At 39.3% G+C, this 13,773-nt stretch overlaps 1 protein-coding gene across 4 annotated transcripts in view; it reads left to right on the top strand.

The window, feature by feature from the left end:
- The first annotated feature begins 13,169 nt into the window (after positions 1-13,169).
- Positions 13,170-13,773, top strand: part of CTTNBP2 (cortactin binding protein 2) — a 170,441-nt gene continuing 169,837 nt past the window's right edge. For 2 of the 4 annotated variants that reach the window (XM_023585995.3, XM_004483241.5), the window contains exon 1: positions 13,170-13,424. In XM_023585995.3, the coding sequence (XP_023441763.2) occupies positions 13,341-13,424 (84 nt within the window). In that variant the 5' untranslated portion in view covers positions 13,170-13,340. The remainder of the gene's footprint in view (positions 13,425-13,773) is intronic. The other 2 variants (XM_012521481.4, XM_058297262.1) reach the window with 2 other exon arrangements.

The raw sequence follows: 13,773 nt of genomic DNA, 5'->3' as shown, positions 1-13,773 counted from the left end.
GCTGCCCAGCGCCAAAGAAAGTGCAGCCTGCCCAGGAATGGTGCCGCACACACGGAGAGCTGACACAACAACATGATGCAACAAAAAGAAACACAGATTCCCGTGCCACTCACAACAACAGAAGCGGACAAAGAAGATGCAGCAAATAGACACAGAGAACAGATAACCAGCATGGGGGAGGGGAGGGGAGAGAAATAAATAAATAAATCTTTAAAAAAAAAACTATAAATGAGTTTTAAGGAAAGTTAAGGTAGGAAAGTCTAGATTTGCAGTTAAAATATCAATATTTATTGTATTATGATTAAGAGGTTTCTATTATTTTTCCTTATTACATAAATATCTTTTATTAACCACCATGTTTGAAAAATATAAATATTTGAAGACAAATGGTAATTGCTAAAGTCCTGACATTAACCTGTCTGTATTTCTTTACTATATTCAAAGAATTTTTTTCTTTTAGTTGGGCAGGGCCAGTTGTCTCCTGTTGGCTCAAGTCCCATCACTCTCTATCATTTTATACCCTGACCACCTCTATTCAGATATCCTACATGTCTGGCCCTTGTAATCATTTAATTTAATGACTGTAATCTAGGTTCAAGTGGATAATCACATACTTAAAAACAAAATGCACACACACAAAAAAACTCTGTTAATGATATCCCAGGTAATTTGTTTTTCTGGGTAATGTTAGGCTGGGACCTAATTCAATGCACAGTCTCTAAAAGACCTTTGGAAGTGGGATTCTCAGGTTCTAGGCAGGTGGTCACTTCCAGTGTTCTGGCCAGGGTGGGTGTGGTTTAGGCTGGTGAACATGGGTGGCAAAAAAGAAAACTGAAATCACCTTATGTCACTTTTTTCTAAATCTAGCATTTCTATAGCAATTGTCACCATGGTACCTTGATGTGTTCTGACAGGGAAATTTCACTTAAAAAAAAAGTGGTAATTAGAGAAAGACTCCTTCCATGCTTTTGCCCTGGAGGCATTTCCTTCAGCAAAGAGCCTAGAAATATATGTGCCTGTAAGACATATAAGACAGAATCTCCAATATAGCCTGACCAAACTGAGGACTGTCCTTTCTTAATGATGAGTTTCAGATATCTAACTGGAAGAATCCTTGAATCTGAAAGCTAGAAGGTAACCCAAGTCATGATAGGATTTATGTATTTATTTCCAGCATTCAAAATATATTTTTTTGCATGTAGATCTCATTTAATCTTCACAACACCCATATGAAATAAGTGTTGAAATGATCATTCCTATTTTGTAGAAATGAAAGCAGATTCACTGAAGATCATGACTTGCTTCAGGTCACACAGAAATCATGTTCAAATAGGTCATCCAATACCAAATCTCCTGCACTTTAAACTACATCAGTGTTTTTCCACTTTCTTATTCACCCTCTGCAGGCTTCTGTGGAGCATACGGATGTTACTTATACAGACTACCAGATGAGTGTGCCCCCTAGAATTGTGCAGCCTGGGTGGTTCTGGGGCCTGGTACATTGATGGAAAATGTTCATGTGTGAGGCATGCAGCAGACAAAAACAGGATATGCAACAAGCTTTATTCAATTTATGCTAGGCTGGCTATAAATCCTCTTTTTCTCAGACTGATTAAAGCATATTCAGAATCAAGTGAATGAGATGATACAGAAAGGACCTTGAATCTGATCTCATTTCAGTAGCAAAAAAAAAAAACAAACGAAAGGAAACTTTCTTGTCTTAGAAAGTACCAAACAAGCAAGCAAGTAGCTTGTAACGCTTTCACTAAGAAACACTGAAGCATACAGTATGGCCTTGAGTTTGTTTGTAACTTCTTATCCTAGCGATGATGTTTTAGTTTGACAGGGCTGCTATAACAAATACCACAAACTGGTTTGCTTAAACTGCAGGAACTTATCTCAGAGTTTTGGAGGCTACAAGTCCAAAATCAAGGTGTCGGCAGGATCATGCTTCCTCTGAAGTCTGTAGTGTTCTTGTGGTGGCTTACGGGTGATCCCAAACTCATCTCTACCTGTCAGAATGAGTTCTTTCATAATGGATGCTTATGCCAGTCTTCTTCAGAGAGTTTATAAATTAGTAGCATGCACTTTAATAGTGGATTATAAGATATGTGTATCACCAGACTTAGAATTGTTTTCAAGCCCAAATTTCTGTTTTCTTTTTTTTTTTTCTTGTTGTTGAAATGAATAAGATGTTTTATTGGAATCACATAAACCTATATTATTTTGCACTGGGGGGAGGGGGGGTTACGAATTTACAGCCATGTGGGAGACAAGCAAATAATGTAATGAGTAAAATATTGCAGGCAAGTAGAGATATCAGTCAGGTGGAGATGGCATGACTCAGACTCACAGGGCCAGTTCCATCTCAGAGTGAGCCTGTTGGCATCAGAGCCTCTGAATTTTTGAGAGGGTAGAAAGATAAATTTTTATATGAAATTTCCCAATTTTAAAAAATACTGGCAATTTATCTTTTTTTAAAAAAAAAAACAAAAAGATACACTATGCAAGTCAAACAAACCATATCTGGTTACTCGATTTAGCCTGTTAACTTGGATTAGGCTAGATTTGGATCCAATGTCCTGGATTAGATCAGAGTTTGACTTCAGCTCTATATAACCGCTACTGATATTTTTAAAAGAATATTATATACTATTTAGGTAAGCCTTATTTCTTCATTTGATGAAAAGTGGTATGCACTAAATGCAGCAATAACTATTTTGAACTCTCAACTAATATGACCAATTCCAAGTTTCCCTTTTTTGACTTTTGTAAGCATGTATTGAGTTTTTAATATTTGATCTAAAATCTTGGAATATTTGGATTAAAATGAAAATTTTATGCAAATAGCCTTGCTAGGATTGTTATGTAGGTATAGAAGCATTTTATTAAATTCAATAAAATATTTCTTTCTGAAACTCTCTGTGTATTAGGATGATTGCTAACTCTTTAATAGGTGTGATGCAGAGAATGAAATGGTAATGACTTGAAACTCACTGAGCACCAGGCGCTGTTCTAAGTACTTTAAATGAATTAGTTGATTTAATCCTCTTCAATAACCCTGAAGAAGTAAGAGTCATTATGATCTCCATTTTCTGATAAGATAATTTAGTCATAGTACCTGCCCAAGGTCATCCACCTAGAAGATGTTCTTAATCCATACATACTGATATGTATGTTCTTAATCCATACAGATTGATACATACTGCTTGAAAATATGTGACCTGAGTTGTTTTGTTTTGTTCTTAGGAGGGGTCATATTTGGTAATCTTTAAACTCTCTCCTTCTTGGCCTATTCTATTTGGTCCGTCACTTCTAAATTTCAATCCTTCAAAACAAAGAGATATGTAGCACAATCAAGAAATATCTCAAATTGGGCAGAAATTTTGTATTTGAACAACTATGACCCCTCTAATATCTATAGCTAGGTCTTAAATCATGAGGTACATGGATTGAATTCAGGGAGTCTATGAAAAAAATTGTATTTTCATATTCACTAAGCTCACTGAAAACTAGCATTTACTTCAGTTAAGAATTTAAGCAAGAGCCCACAATAGACTTGGAAGTATCTGTTACTTTGTCACATGGAAATCACAGATATTTTAAAATGTCCACACAGTTGTTGCAGAGATCTCAGAATTCCAAAATTACATTAACTATAGGTCCTACCACCATATCTCTTTATTTACTATGATAATAAAGAAGTTAATATATTATTATATTAAAATTTTTTATATGTAGAATTTTGATTTTTGGATTTTAATGTAACCAATTTCCTTTCTTTTCCTATGTGCTTTATTTTATGCATTTAAAAATGTTTTCTAAGAAGGAATCCATGGGCTTTACCACAATGCTAAAGAGGTACATGGCATAGAAAAGTAAGTAATGGGGAACAGATACAGCTCAAGCAGTTGAGCACCTGCTTCCCAAATATGAAGTCTGGATTTCAATCCCTGGACCCCAGTACTAAAACAAAAAAAAAGGAATAATATTTGCTTCATCCTTCAATTCATTTGTCTACCCACTGGTTCCATTAAATTAATTTGAATAAGTATTTATTGAGTACTTGTCACATGCTGGACTCCATGACAGGTGTTTCAGATTTAGAGTTAATGTTCTTACAGAACCACCAATCTTCATTTGATCTCAAAGTCCAGAAAATCTGCCAATGGTTCCCAAATGTACCAGCATCTTGGCATTTGAGATGCTTTTGTTCTTCCTCTTAACCATCCTTGTCTCACTCTAATCCTCCTCTGCCTAGATTCTGTTTGTCAGTGGCCATGGGAGAGTCTGAGCTGGGTTCTCCCCCAGCCTCAAGATAAAAACAAAAACAAAAACAAGAACAAACATTGTCCTGGCACAACCTAATCAGACAAAAAAATATTAAGTTTTGTTATTCATAAACTTTCTAAAAAAATAAACACATGGTTTAGGTGGCAATCATGAGAAAGTTGCTAATATTGGGCCAATTCTCCTACTGAAAACAAACAAAAAAAAGCAGGACAACCTGTAAAAAACTGCTAGGAGGCATTGGCCCCTGTAAACACAGGGAGAACTTGAGATTTATTCTTGAAAGAAGAGTTGGGCTGAGGGTGGGGACTGTTGGAGAATAGAGATGTGAATTATGGGGCCAAGGAGAGAGAGGTCACATTTTAGGGGTTGCCACAGTGTCTGAGACTTGAGGGACAAAATGCAGAGAGGAAGAAACTTCAGAGAAGGGCCAAAAAATATCTGCTCACAATTTCCTGTCAAACCTTAGGCTGATTTCTACGCTGACTATGTGTGGAATGAGACTCTAAGAAAGCCAGCAGAAAGCAACATCTGGGAGGTTAAAGAGTTGAGCAAAGATTTCATACACAGGGCTTAAAAAACACTAACCATACAAAAGAAAAAGATAAATAAATTAGGTTGCATTAAAATTAAGAACTTATGTTCTGATTTACAAGTTCATGAAGATTTTTCCTACTAGAAGCTTTACTGCTTTACCTTTCACAGTTAAGACTAAAGGGTTTGTTTGTTTCTATAGCTCTAAAAATGATTCCTTACAGAAAATAAATCAAACAGTGTGTTATTTGCAGATAAGGTGTTTAAACATTTGCAGGTTCAGTTAAATTCCTCTCCTGCCACCAGTTAAATTTTCAGTTTTGGGATTGAGGCTTCCCACCACCATCCCAGTGGGCATCTGTGGCTACAACAGATGAGGAGTGTGTGACTGATTGAGCAGAAAAGTGTCAAGAGAAAGTTTCTTGTGACTCAGGTGGCATCATGCCTTTTGGGTGGTCATTAGTGAGGAGGTAGAGGCTGAATGCTGATAAAGTACCATCTTTAGCATATTTCGAAGGGAGAAATATATACTGGTAAAATATATACCAACTTAACTAATTCTCTTTTTTTTTAAACAAGTTGATTTTATTGATACAAATTAGAAAAGCATACAGTCCATCTAAAGTGTACAATCAATGGTATCTGGCATAATCATATAGTTGTGCATTCATCACTTTCAATCATTATTAGAGCATTTTCATTATTTCAATAATAATAGTAACAAAAAAACTGACAAAAGAGTCATCACCTCTCAATCTCTCTATGCTTCCCATGCTGTACATATCTACAATTTCTAGCTATTCTTGCATATTTATTTATTTATTTTAAAGCAATTTTATTGAGGTATATTCATATACCATACATTCTATACAATGTGTATAGTCAGTGGCTCTTACTATAATCACAATGTTGTGAATTTATCACCAAAAAAGGTTTAGAACAATTTCATTATTCCAAAAAAAAAAAAACCCAAACTGCACACCCCTTAGCAGTCACCTCTTAATCCCTCTATCCTTCCCTAGCCCTACATAACCACTAATCTAATTTCATCTTTATAAGTTGATTTATATGAGCACTTGAAAAGAATGTATAATCCACTGAGTTTGGATGCAATGTTCTGTATATGTCTGTTACATCTACCTCGTTTACCATTTTTTTCAAGTTCTATTTCCTTGTTCATCTTCTGTCTAGTTGTTCTATCTAATGATGTGAGTGGTGTGTCTTCAACTATTATTGTAGATAGGTCTATTTTTCCCTTCAGCTTTGCCAGAGTTTGTCTCCTGTATTTCGGGACACCCTGGTTAGGTGACATAGACATTTATGACTGTTATTTCTTCCTAGCGGATCGTCCCTTTTAATAATATATAATGGTCTTCTCTATCTCATAGCTTTTTTGCATTTAAAGTCTGTTTTGTCCGATATTAGTATAGCTACCCCTGCTCTTTTTTGGTTACTGTTTGTGTGGAGTATTTTTTTCCAACCTTTCCCTTTCAGTTAATTTATATCCCTGGGTCTAAGGTGAGTCGCTTGTAGGCAGCAAATGGATGGCTCATGTTCTTTCATCCATTCTGTCAGCCTATGTCTTTCGATTGGGAAGTTTAATCCAGTCATATTTAATGATATTATTATAATAATAATGCATTATTTACTTCCACCATTTATTCTTTGCTTTTCCTATGTCATATTTAATTTCATCTGTCTTTTTAATCTTTTAGTTATCTTTCCAGTTTTTTTTTTTCTTCCTTCTACACTTTCCTCCAAGCCTCTCTATCTCCTGTCTTTTTCTTTTGGGCTTAAGTCTCCTTTTAATAATTCCCATAATGGTGGATTCTTTTTTATGAACTCTCCTAGTTTCTGTTTGTTTGTGAATATTTTGTTTTGTTTTGTTTTTAAGATTTATTTATTTATTTCTCTCCCTCCGCCCCACCCATGTCTTCTTTGTCTGCTTCTGTTGTTGTGAGTGGCACAGGAATCTGTGTTTCTTTTTGTTACGTCATCTTGTTGTGTCAGCTCTCCGTGTGTGTGGCACCATTCCTGGGCAGGCTGCACTTTCTTTTGCGCTGGGTGGCTCTCCTTATGGGGCGCACTCCTTGCACGTGGGGCTCCCCTATATGGGGAACACCCCTGCGTGGCACGGCACTCCTTGCACGCATCAATACTGAGCATGGGCTAACTCCACATGGGTCAAGGAGGCCGGGGGTTTGAACTGCGGACCTCCCATGTGGTAGACGGATGCTCTAAACCCTGGGCCAAGTCTGCCGCCCCATGTATGTGAATATTTTAAACTCACCTTCATATCTGAAGGACAATTTAGTTGGATAAAGAATTTTCAGCTGGTAATTTTTTTCTTTCAGTATCCTAATTGTATAATATCATTGTCTTCTTGCCTGCATGGTTTCAGATGAGAAATCCTCACTAAGTCCTACTAGGCATTCCTTGTATGTGATGGTTTGTTTCGCTCTCTTTTATCTCTTTAATCATTTTGTCTTTCAACTCATCAATTTGATTTTGGAAATTCATATGTATCTCATTGATTAGTTGTCTCAAATCCTTTGTGTCATCTGTCTCTTTGATATATTCCTTTGCTTGAACCATTCTTCCATTTTCTTAGGATGGCTTGTAATTTTTTTGCTGATGTCTAGGCATCTGATGATAGTGAGTTTACTCTGTTGTTCAATTTCTTTCTCTTTTGTAGGGAGTTAATAGTGGGAAACTGTATTGTTGCCATTCTTTGATTCTTGGTTTAACCTGTTCTAGGTCTTTAGGACTCTGTCCTTGCTAGTTGCTCAAATCTGAGCGCTGGACCCAGTAATGAGTTGCAGACCCACTTCCAAGGGCTTGGGGATGGAGGCTGCAAAGGCTGGAAAAAGACTTATTTATTTTTTTAATTCCCTCACATGCACGTACTTGGTTGGTTAGCAAATGGTGCTCTTTAGCAGGCCTCTCAGTCCAAAGCCTGGTCAGAGTGTGTTTGCTGCAACATGAACTGGATTGATGTGATGATGGAGGTTCCTGACTGGAGGCTAAGAGCCTCACAAATCAAACTTTCTCAGAGATAGTCAATCTTTGCTGGCAGCCCTCTCTGTTTTCCAGGGTGGGGGAAATAATTCCACTCCACTGTGTCCTCAACAACCAGTCCCAGTCAGTAGAGAGGGCATTTGAGAGGGTCACATCTCTTTAGTTCCCTGTGAGGTCCCAAGGCAAACTATGGCGCAGGCCCCACCCAGCCTGGAAGGGCTCATGGGACACAGCAGACAAGATTTATGGGGTCAAAAGCCAAATAAGCCTTAGGCTATGTCCCTCTCTCCCGCGTTTCCAGGGGAGGTGGCTGCGTTGTCTGTAGCTGCAGGCCTGAGGCTGTAGAATTCAATGATGTCTCCTGCTGTGGTGGGGGAGGGGCACCGGCAGCTCCAGGGGCAGTCTACTCAAGGTCTTAACATGAGGTTCCTTTCCTGTGCCTCTCTCTGGACTGAGCAGGGTCCAGCCTTCCCCTGGTGTCCTACACCCTAGAAATTTTTTTTCCCCCAGGCCATTTCTGCCTGCCTTCTAGTTATTTTTCTTTGAGAGGAAAGAGTCCTGTGTCTTTCTAATCAGCCATCTTCTAGGGAAATCTTAACTGATTCTTGATAAAGAAGACAATGATATGGAAGGTGATAAATGATGTGAATTAGATAATGATAAAGGGGATGTTGACTCTGGTAGTGATGGTTATCTCTGTTTTTTCCATAAAGGAAAAAGACTGTATTGCTAGCATAATACTATTTCAATAATTATATGTTCTTTAATTGCCGGAATAAAACATTCCAGACTGCGTAACCTTAATGTCGATTTGTGAGGAGTATGTTTCTTTCTCTATTATTCTATAACAAGTGATCTTATGTTGCATGGAATGAAGATAGCAACACCAATGCTTTTTTTCCCTACAGTTCTTGAATCATAAACATAATTAAGCCTTCGAGTCTAGCCCTGATGTTGTTTTGTAAATATTATAAATTAAATTATATTTGCTAATGATAGGTTAATTGCATACCTTCTTTGATTTGAATTAATCAAAAAAGGATTCAGGGCACAAAAAAATGATTGTCATCAAGTGAGGTTTGGGCAGTTTAGTTGAAATTTGCATATCAAAAATTCCAGAGGTATTTGAAATTCCATTAATGTGATGTACTGTTAACAATTATGATTGCTTGGGAAATGTTGATGTATTGGTTTATTTCTCAAATTCACACGAGAGAATTATACTTTTATGGCTTTCTCCTACTTTTTGTATTCAAAGGAAATCCTGAGCCAATCATAAAAAATTATCTGCATATTTATTAAATTAAAGGGCAATATTTTTACCGGTATCATCAAACACTACATTTCCTTTCTTATTGAACTCCGCAGTGAAAGGGAAATCTCAGCTTGGGTTTTGTGGCTGGTTCTACCTTTTAAAGCCTGCTTTTTTGTCATCAGAGGAGCAAAGGGTCTGCTCTCACAACCTATTTTTATAGTTTTTAAACTTTCGAAGAAAAATAAAGCTTTGCTATAATTAATGCCTAATGGTAGAAACACCGTGCTTTAGTGGTTGCCTAGTAACCACATACTGCAGGCTTGTGGGGTTGCTAAAGAGGCTGAATAAACGGAAATATTCAGATCTATTTCCAATTCAGGTAGATGAGGGACAGCAACAGGCCAGATTTCTTTGTTAAAATTGTTTTTCCATCATGGTTTTGCACTAAAACATCCTTCTGCACTAGAACTTAAACTGTTCTAAATGGCTTCTGCAGGTAAAAGTTCAAACCAAAACGTAATAGTTTAAATTTTTAAAAACATTTGATAAGTCTAAGCCAACATTGTATCACTGTCTATATTAGCCCCAGTTCCTGCTTTTAGAGTGACTGGACTAGGGAATAATGTTCTTCCTCTACTTTTAACCACTTGGTAAAATCTTACATATGGACATCATTTTAGCAATTGAGTGACCAAATACAGTTGCCAGTTGAAGGTGGAATTAAAAGTGTTGGGAGTGATTATAATGATATATTTATGTTTAGCTTTGGCTTCCTTCCTACACAGCAGATATAATTTCCTAATTATGTTTTCCTTTAGCTTAGGTAAAATTAACTTGCATTGCCTTGTTACATACCAACTGCAGTGGGTGGAGGAGGCTTTCCAAAACCATAGCTTATTGACAAGAGTGGCTAACTAGGTTAAGGTTAAATTTACTGAGTAAAATCCACAGAGAGTCTAAAGCACATGTAAATAATGAGGAACATACTTAGGTCATATGAAAAATCATTGCTGACAAAGTCATGGTTTTAAAAATATGTGAGAGATATAGGGCATTCAGAACTCATCTTCTCTATTTGTTGGAGTTCATGATGTCAAGATTTGGAGTTGACTAGGTTGGTTGCTGTGGTGTAGACAGGGATAAGTGTGCCCCAGAATATTTAAATTATATAATTAGAACCTTGAGGATATAGTCAGAAATGGTTTGCTACTCAGTCATTTTGTCTTTGGCAATACTAAGACATGATAACACAGGGTTTACTCTTTGGATGTTGTCATTTGACTGAAACAGGATTCTTTCATCCCGTGAGGAAAACTTTTTACAGATCTGTATATGTTCCTTTATCTTTTCACTTGTTAACACCGTTATGGATCTCTCTCTCAGTTTTATTTAGTGGGTTGGAGGATGTGGCTGGTGAGGCAAAGTCCATAGTTGAATTAGAAAATCACTTGGCTCTACAACCATAGTCTGCGTTCCTAGATTCAGCAATCCATTCCACTGGTCTTAAGAAACTCTTTGAAGAGTGTGCTCAGCACAAGTACCTCTTGGTTGGAATGTAATCCAAGTCTCAAATTCTTTTGTGTGAGTCATCAACATCATCATTATGTTCAAAGGAGAAGACAAAGTAAATGACAGTTTTCTCCACTTGTAATATATTGACTATCTCTCCTGCCATTTTAATGCTAAAAGGAATTTACTGATTAAGAATCATGATTCACTTTGTTATAGGGATTTCCTGCCTTCCTGCTTGTACTTCATCTCTCTTCCTTTACTGGACTCTTCAGAAATTTTTACTCTAGCCCTAGGGTTTTTTTTTTTTTAAGCTGTTTAATGAAGCGTCAAAAGATTTAATTTCTGGAACCATCAACTCACTACCCTCTCAGATTTATTTGGTTTGACTCTAATAGAGCCCATCTTTGTGCAAACAATGTCTTTCAGAAAGAGTTAATTTGCAATCTCAACAGAGGGTAATTCTCAGGAGGGAATTTAAACTAGCAGGGTCCTCCAGCTGAAGAGGCAATGCAAGGGCCAGGCCAGTCAGTGAGGGCGTTAACTCCTCAGGTGCCGCTTTTGTTGCAGTGGTGAGGGGTTCCCAGTGAACTCTCTGGAGCGGCTGGCTTTAACGGGAGAAACAGAACACTGTTCATTCTCCTTCCAAGGTCCTGGGTTTTGCAGTTAGAAAACATGCTGCCCTGTGATTCTTTTCACCTGCTTACTTACTTCACAAAAACAAGAAAATGAGTAAGAGGGTGAAGAAATTACTCAGGAATTGGCACCCTTGGAAGGTGATTCTGCTTTAATTGTACTGAAATTAATAGAAGGCATTTCTTCCAAATTATGTTTTTTAGGTTGTTTTTTTTTTTGAGCTGCGTGTAAAAATATATGGGATTTGCTTCCCAGAGAAATTGTGATGTCATATTCCTAGATCTTAACATTTAAGTGAAGTTTATTATTTATTTTTTTCAGAAATGAGCCAGTTAATTTTTTGGACAGTAACACATCAGTATCAAGAAAACTCATTCATTGCCTTGTGATGTATTAAAAGGCATTTTTGAAAGGACAAGGAATGCTTTCGGTTCCAACTTGAAATTTTTACTGTTAATTTAGGATCTAACCTTTACTGTCAAACGTTTTCTTTCATCTTAAAAGCACTCTAGTTATTCTAAGATTGAGCAATTTCAGAGAGAATATTCAATTAACAAAAGCAGCATAGTAAACAGGTCAGAGAGGCTGAAAGAGGGAGTGCTGTCAGAGTAAAGTGAAAAAAAAAAAAAGGCATAAATGAGTATTTCTGCTTAAATGATAACCTGAAAGTGAGGCCAGGCCTCTGACCCTTAACCCCAGAGTTCCAGGTGAAAGTTCTCTCTTGATATAACTATCTTTTTGTAGGAAATGTTGCCGTTTATTAGTCAAACTCTCCCCTCTACTCTTCCAGGTCTTCACAAGGAAAGATTTCATCTGCCCTGGTCTGTGTCATATTTGGACACAATTAAAGTGCCAAAACCGTTCCTTAGATGTTTGCTATTTAAAAAAGAAAAAGAAAAGAAAAATTTTATTTTTCACCCTTGGATTGAGTATTCCAGTCGTTCACCTTCCAGAATTTCAAGTCCAGGATTTGGTTGTGGTGGTGGTTGATTGATTTTTCTTCTTTGAGACACAGTTTGGATGCCTCAATTTGATTTTGTGCTTTCAACATATTTTTAGGGATCTGGTGATTTGGGAAGGGCTGTATGTACCATATGGTCTTGATAAGGTGATACATTTTTACATCCTGGGAATTGGCAGGAAAGGGTAGGAACTGAGTCAGTTGCAGGAAGGGATAATTAAGAATTTGGGCCTAATTCACTCATCTCATGAAAAATCTTCTGAGAGCTCTAATTCCCCCAAAATCAGTTTTACAAAGGGTGTGTGTGTGTGTGTGTGTGTGTGTGTGTGTGTGTGTGTGTGATGGGGGCATTGGCATTCAACAGTTTTTGGTTAGTCCTTCAGAAAAGGCCTCAAGTTTGGAATCAAAGAACAAAAAAAATGTCCTGCTCCTTTCCATAAATTGCACTTTTTAGAAAGGTACAGGCTGAGGGCTTGGGGGTGCAACATAAAAGATAGCAGGACACAACATCTTAATCTGTGAATACACTGGTTTTGAAGAAGGGGAAGAACCATAGAATAAAACAAAGCCAGGTATACACCAGGAGGGTAAAAATGTCCTGGAGGCAGTGTTGCAAAGAAAACTAATTTTAAGGGGGAAAAAAAAAGATGCCTTATGTAATTCCTGGCGGTGGGATAGAGGGGCCTGGAGTGAAGGATATTCCTTGATTTTATAGAGAATTCAGATTCGAGAGTACTGACATTAAATCCGTTCTCTGGACCGCTGCCTTGGTGAGAGCCCGGCGTTATCATCTCTCTTGGGCTCTTTATCATCCCGTCCCTTTCGGATCTTCCCCATCTGAGGGCAGGGCCTTCTCCCGGCCAGGGATGGTGACCATTTCTCAGACCCTGACGAGCCCAGGGGTTGCTGGACGCAGGGCGGGGGCCGGCGAGCAGGGGGCGGGCACCCGGGCGCGCCCGCTGCGGCGCACAGCGGGTTAAGGCGGCGGGGGCGGAGGCGAGGGGAGGGAGCGGGCTGAGGGCCTCGCTCCCAGCGCCCGCGTCTCCGGGCAGCAGCGGGTTAAGCGCCGCCCGCGCCGGGAGGGCTGAACCAGACCCGCGGCTGCACGCTCGCAGTCGGATCCGCTAAAGCAGGAAGATGGCGACGGACGGCGCGAGCTGCGAGCCCAACTTCTCCCGCGCCCCGGAGGACGTGGGGGCCACGGCGGAGGCGGCGGTGGCGGTAAACGAGTTCCGGGATGGGCGCGGGGAAGGTGTAGGCTCTGGCCGGGGGCGCCTCCGCCGGGCCCGGCTCTGCTCCTCGGAAGCGCTCCGCAAGCTGTGTCCCTCCCGCGCGCCCCCTCCGCGGTCAGAGGCCGGGCCAGCCCGGGCGCAGCGGCCACCCCGGGCCGGCGATCCCTCCTGCTTTTTCCGAGCCTCTAGGGAAGCACACCTGGTTCTCGGACGTGCCTGTGTACGTCCCGCCCTAGCTCTTGGCCCCTGCGCCTCCTAACTCCGCTGCCGTCCGGTTTGGCCAGGGGCGAGGGCTGGGCTGTGTTCCCCAGCGAATTGGACCCTCCTATTGTTCGCCT

Source organism: Dasypus novemcinctus, chromosome 5 (genome assembly GCF_030445035.2).
Source record: "Dasypus novemcinctus isolate mDasNov1 chromosome 5, mDasNov1.1.hap2, whole genome shotgun sequence".
NCBI lineage: Eukaryota > Metazoa > Chordata > Mammalia > Cingulata > Dasypodidae > Dasypus > Dasypus novemcinctus.
Note: the sequence above shows the minus strand (reverse complement) of the source record. Positions and strands in the feature narration are given on the sequence as shown.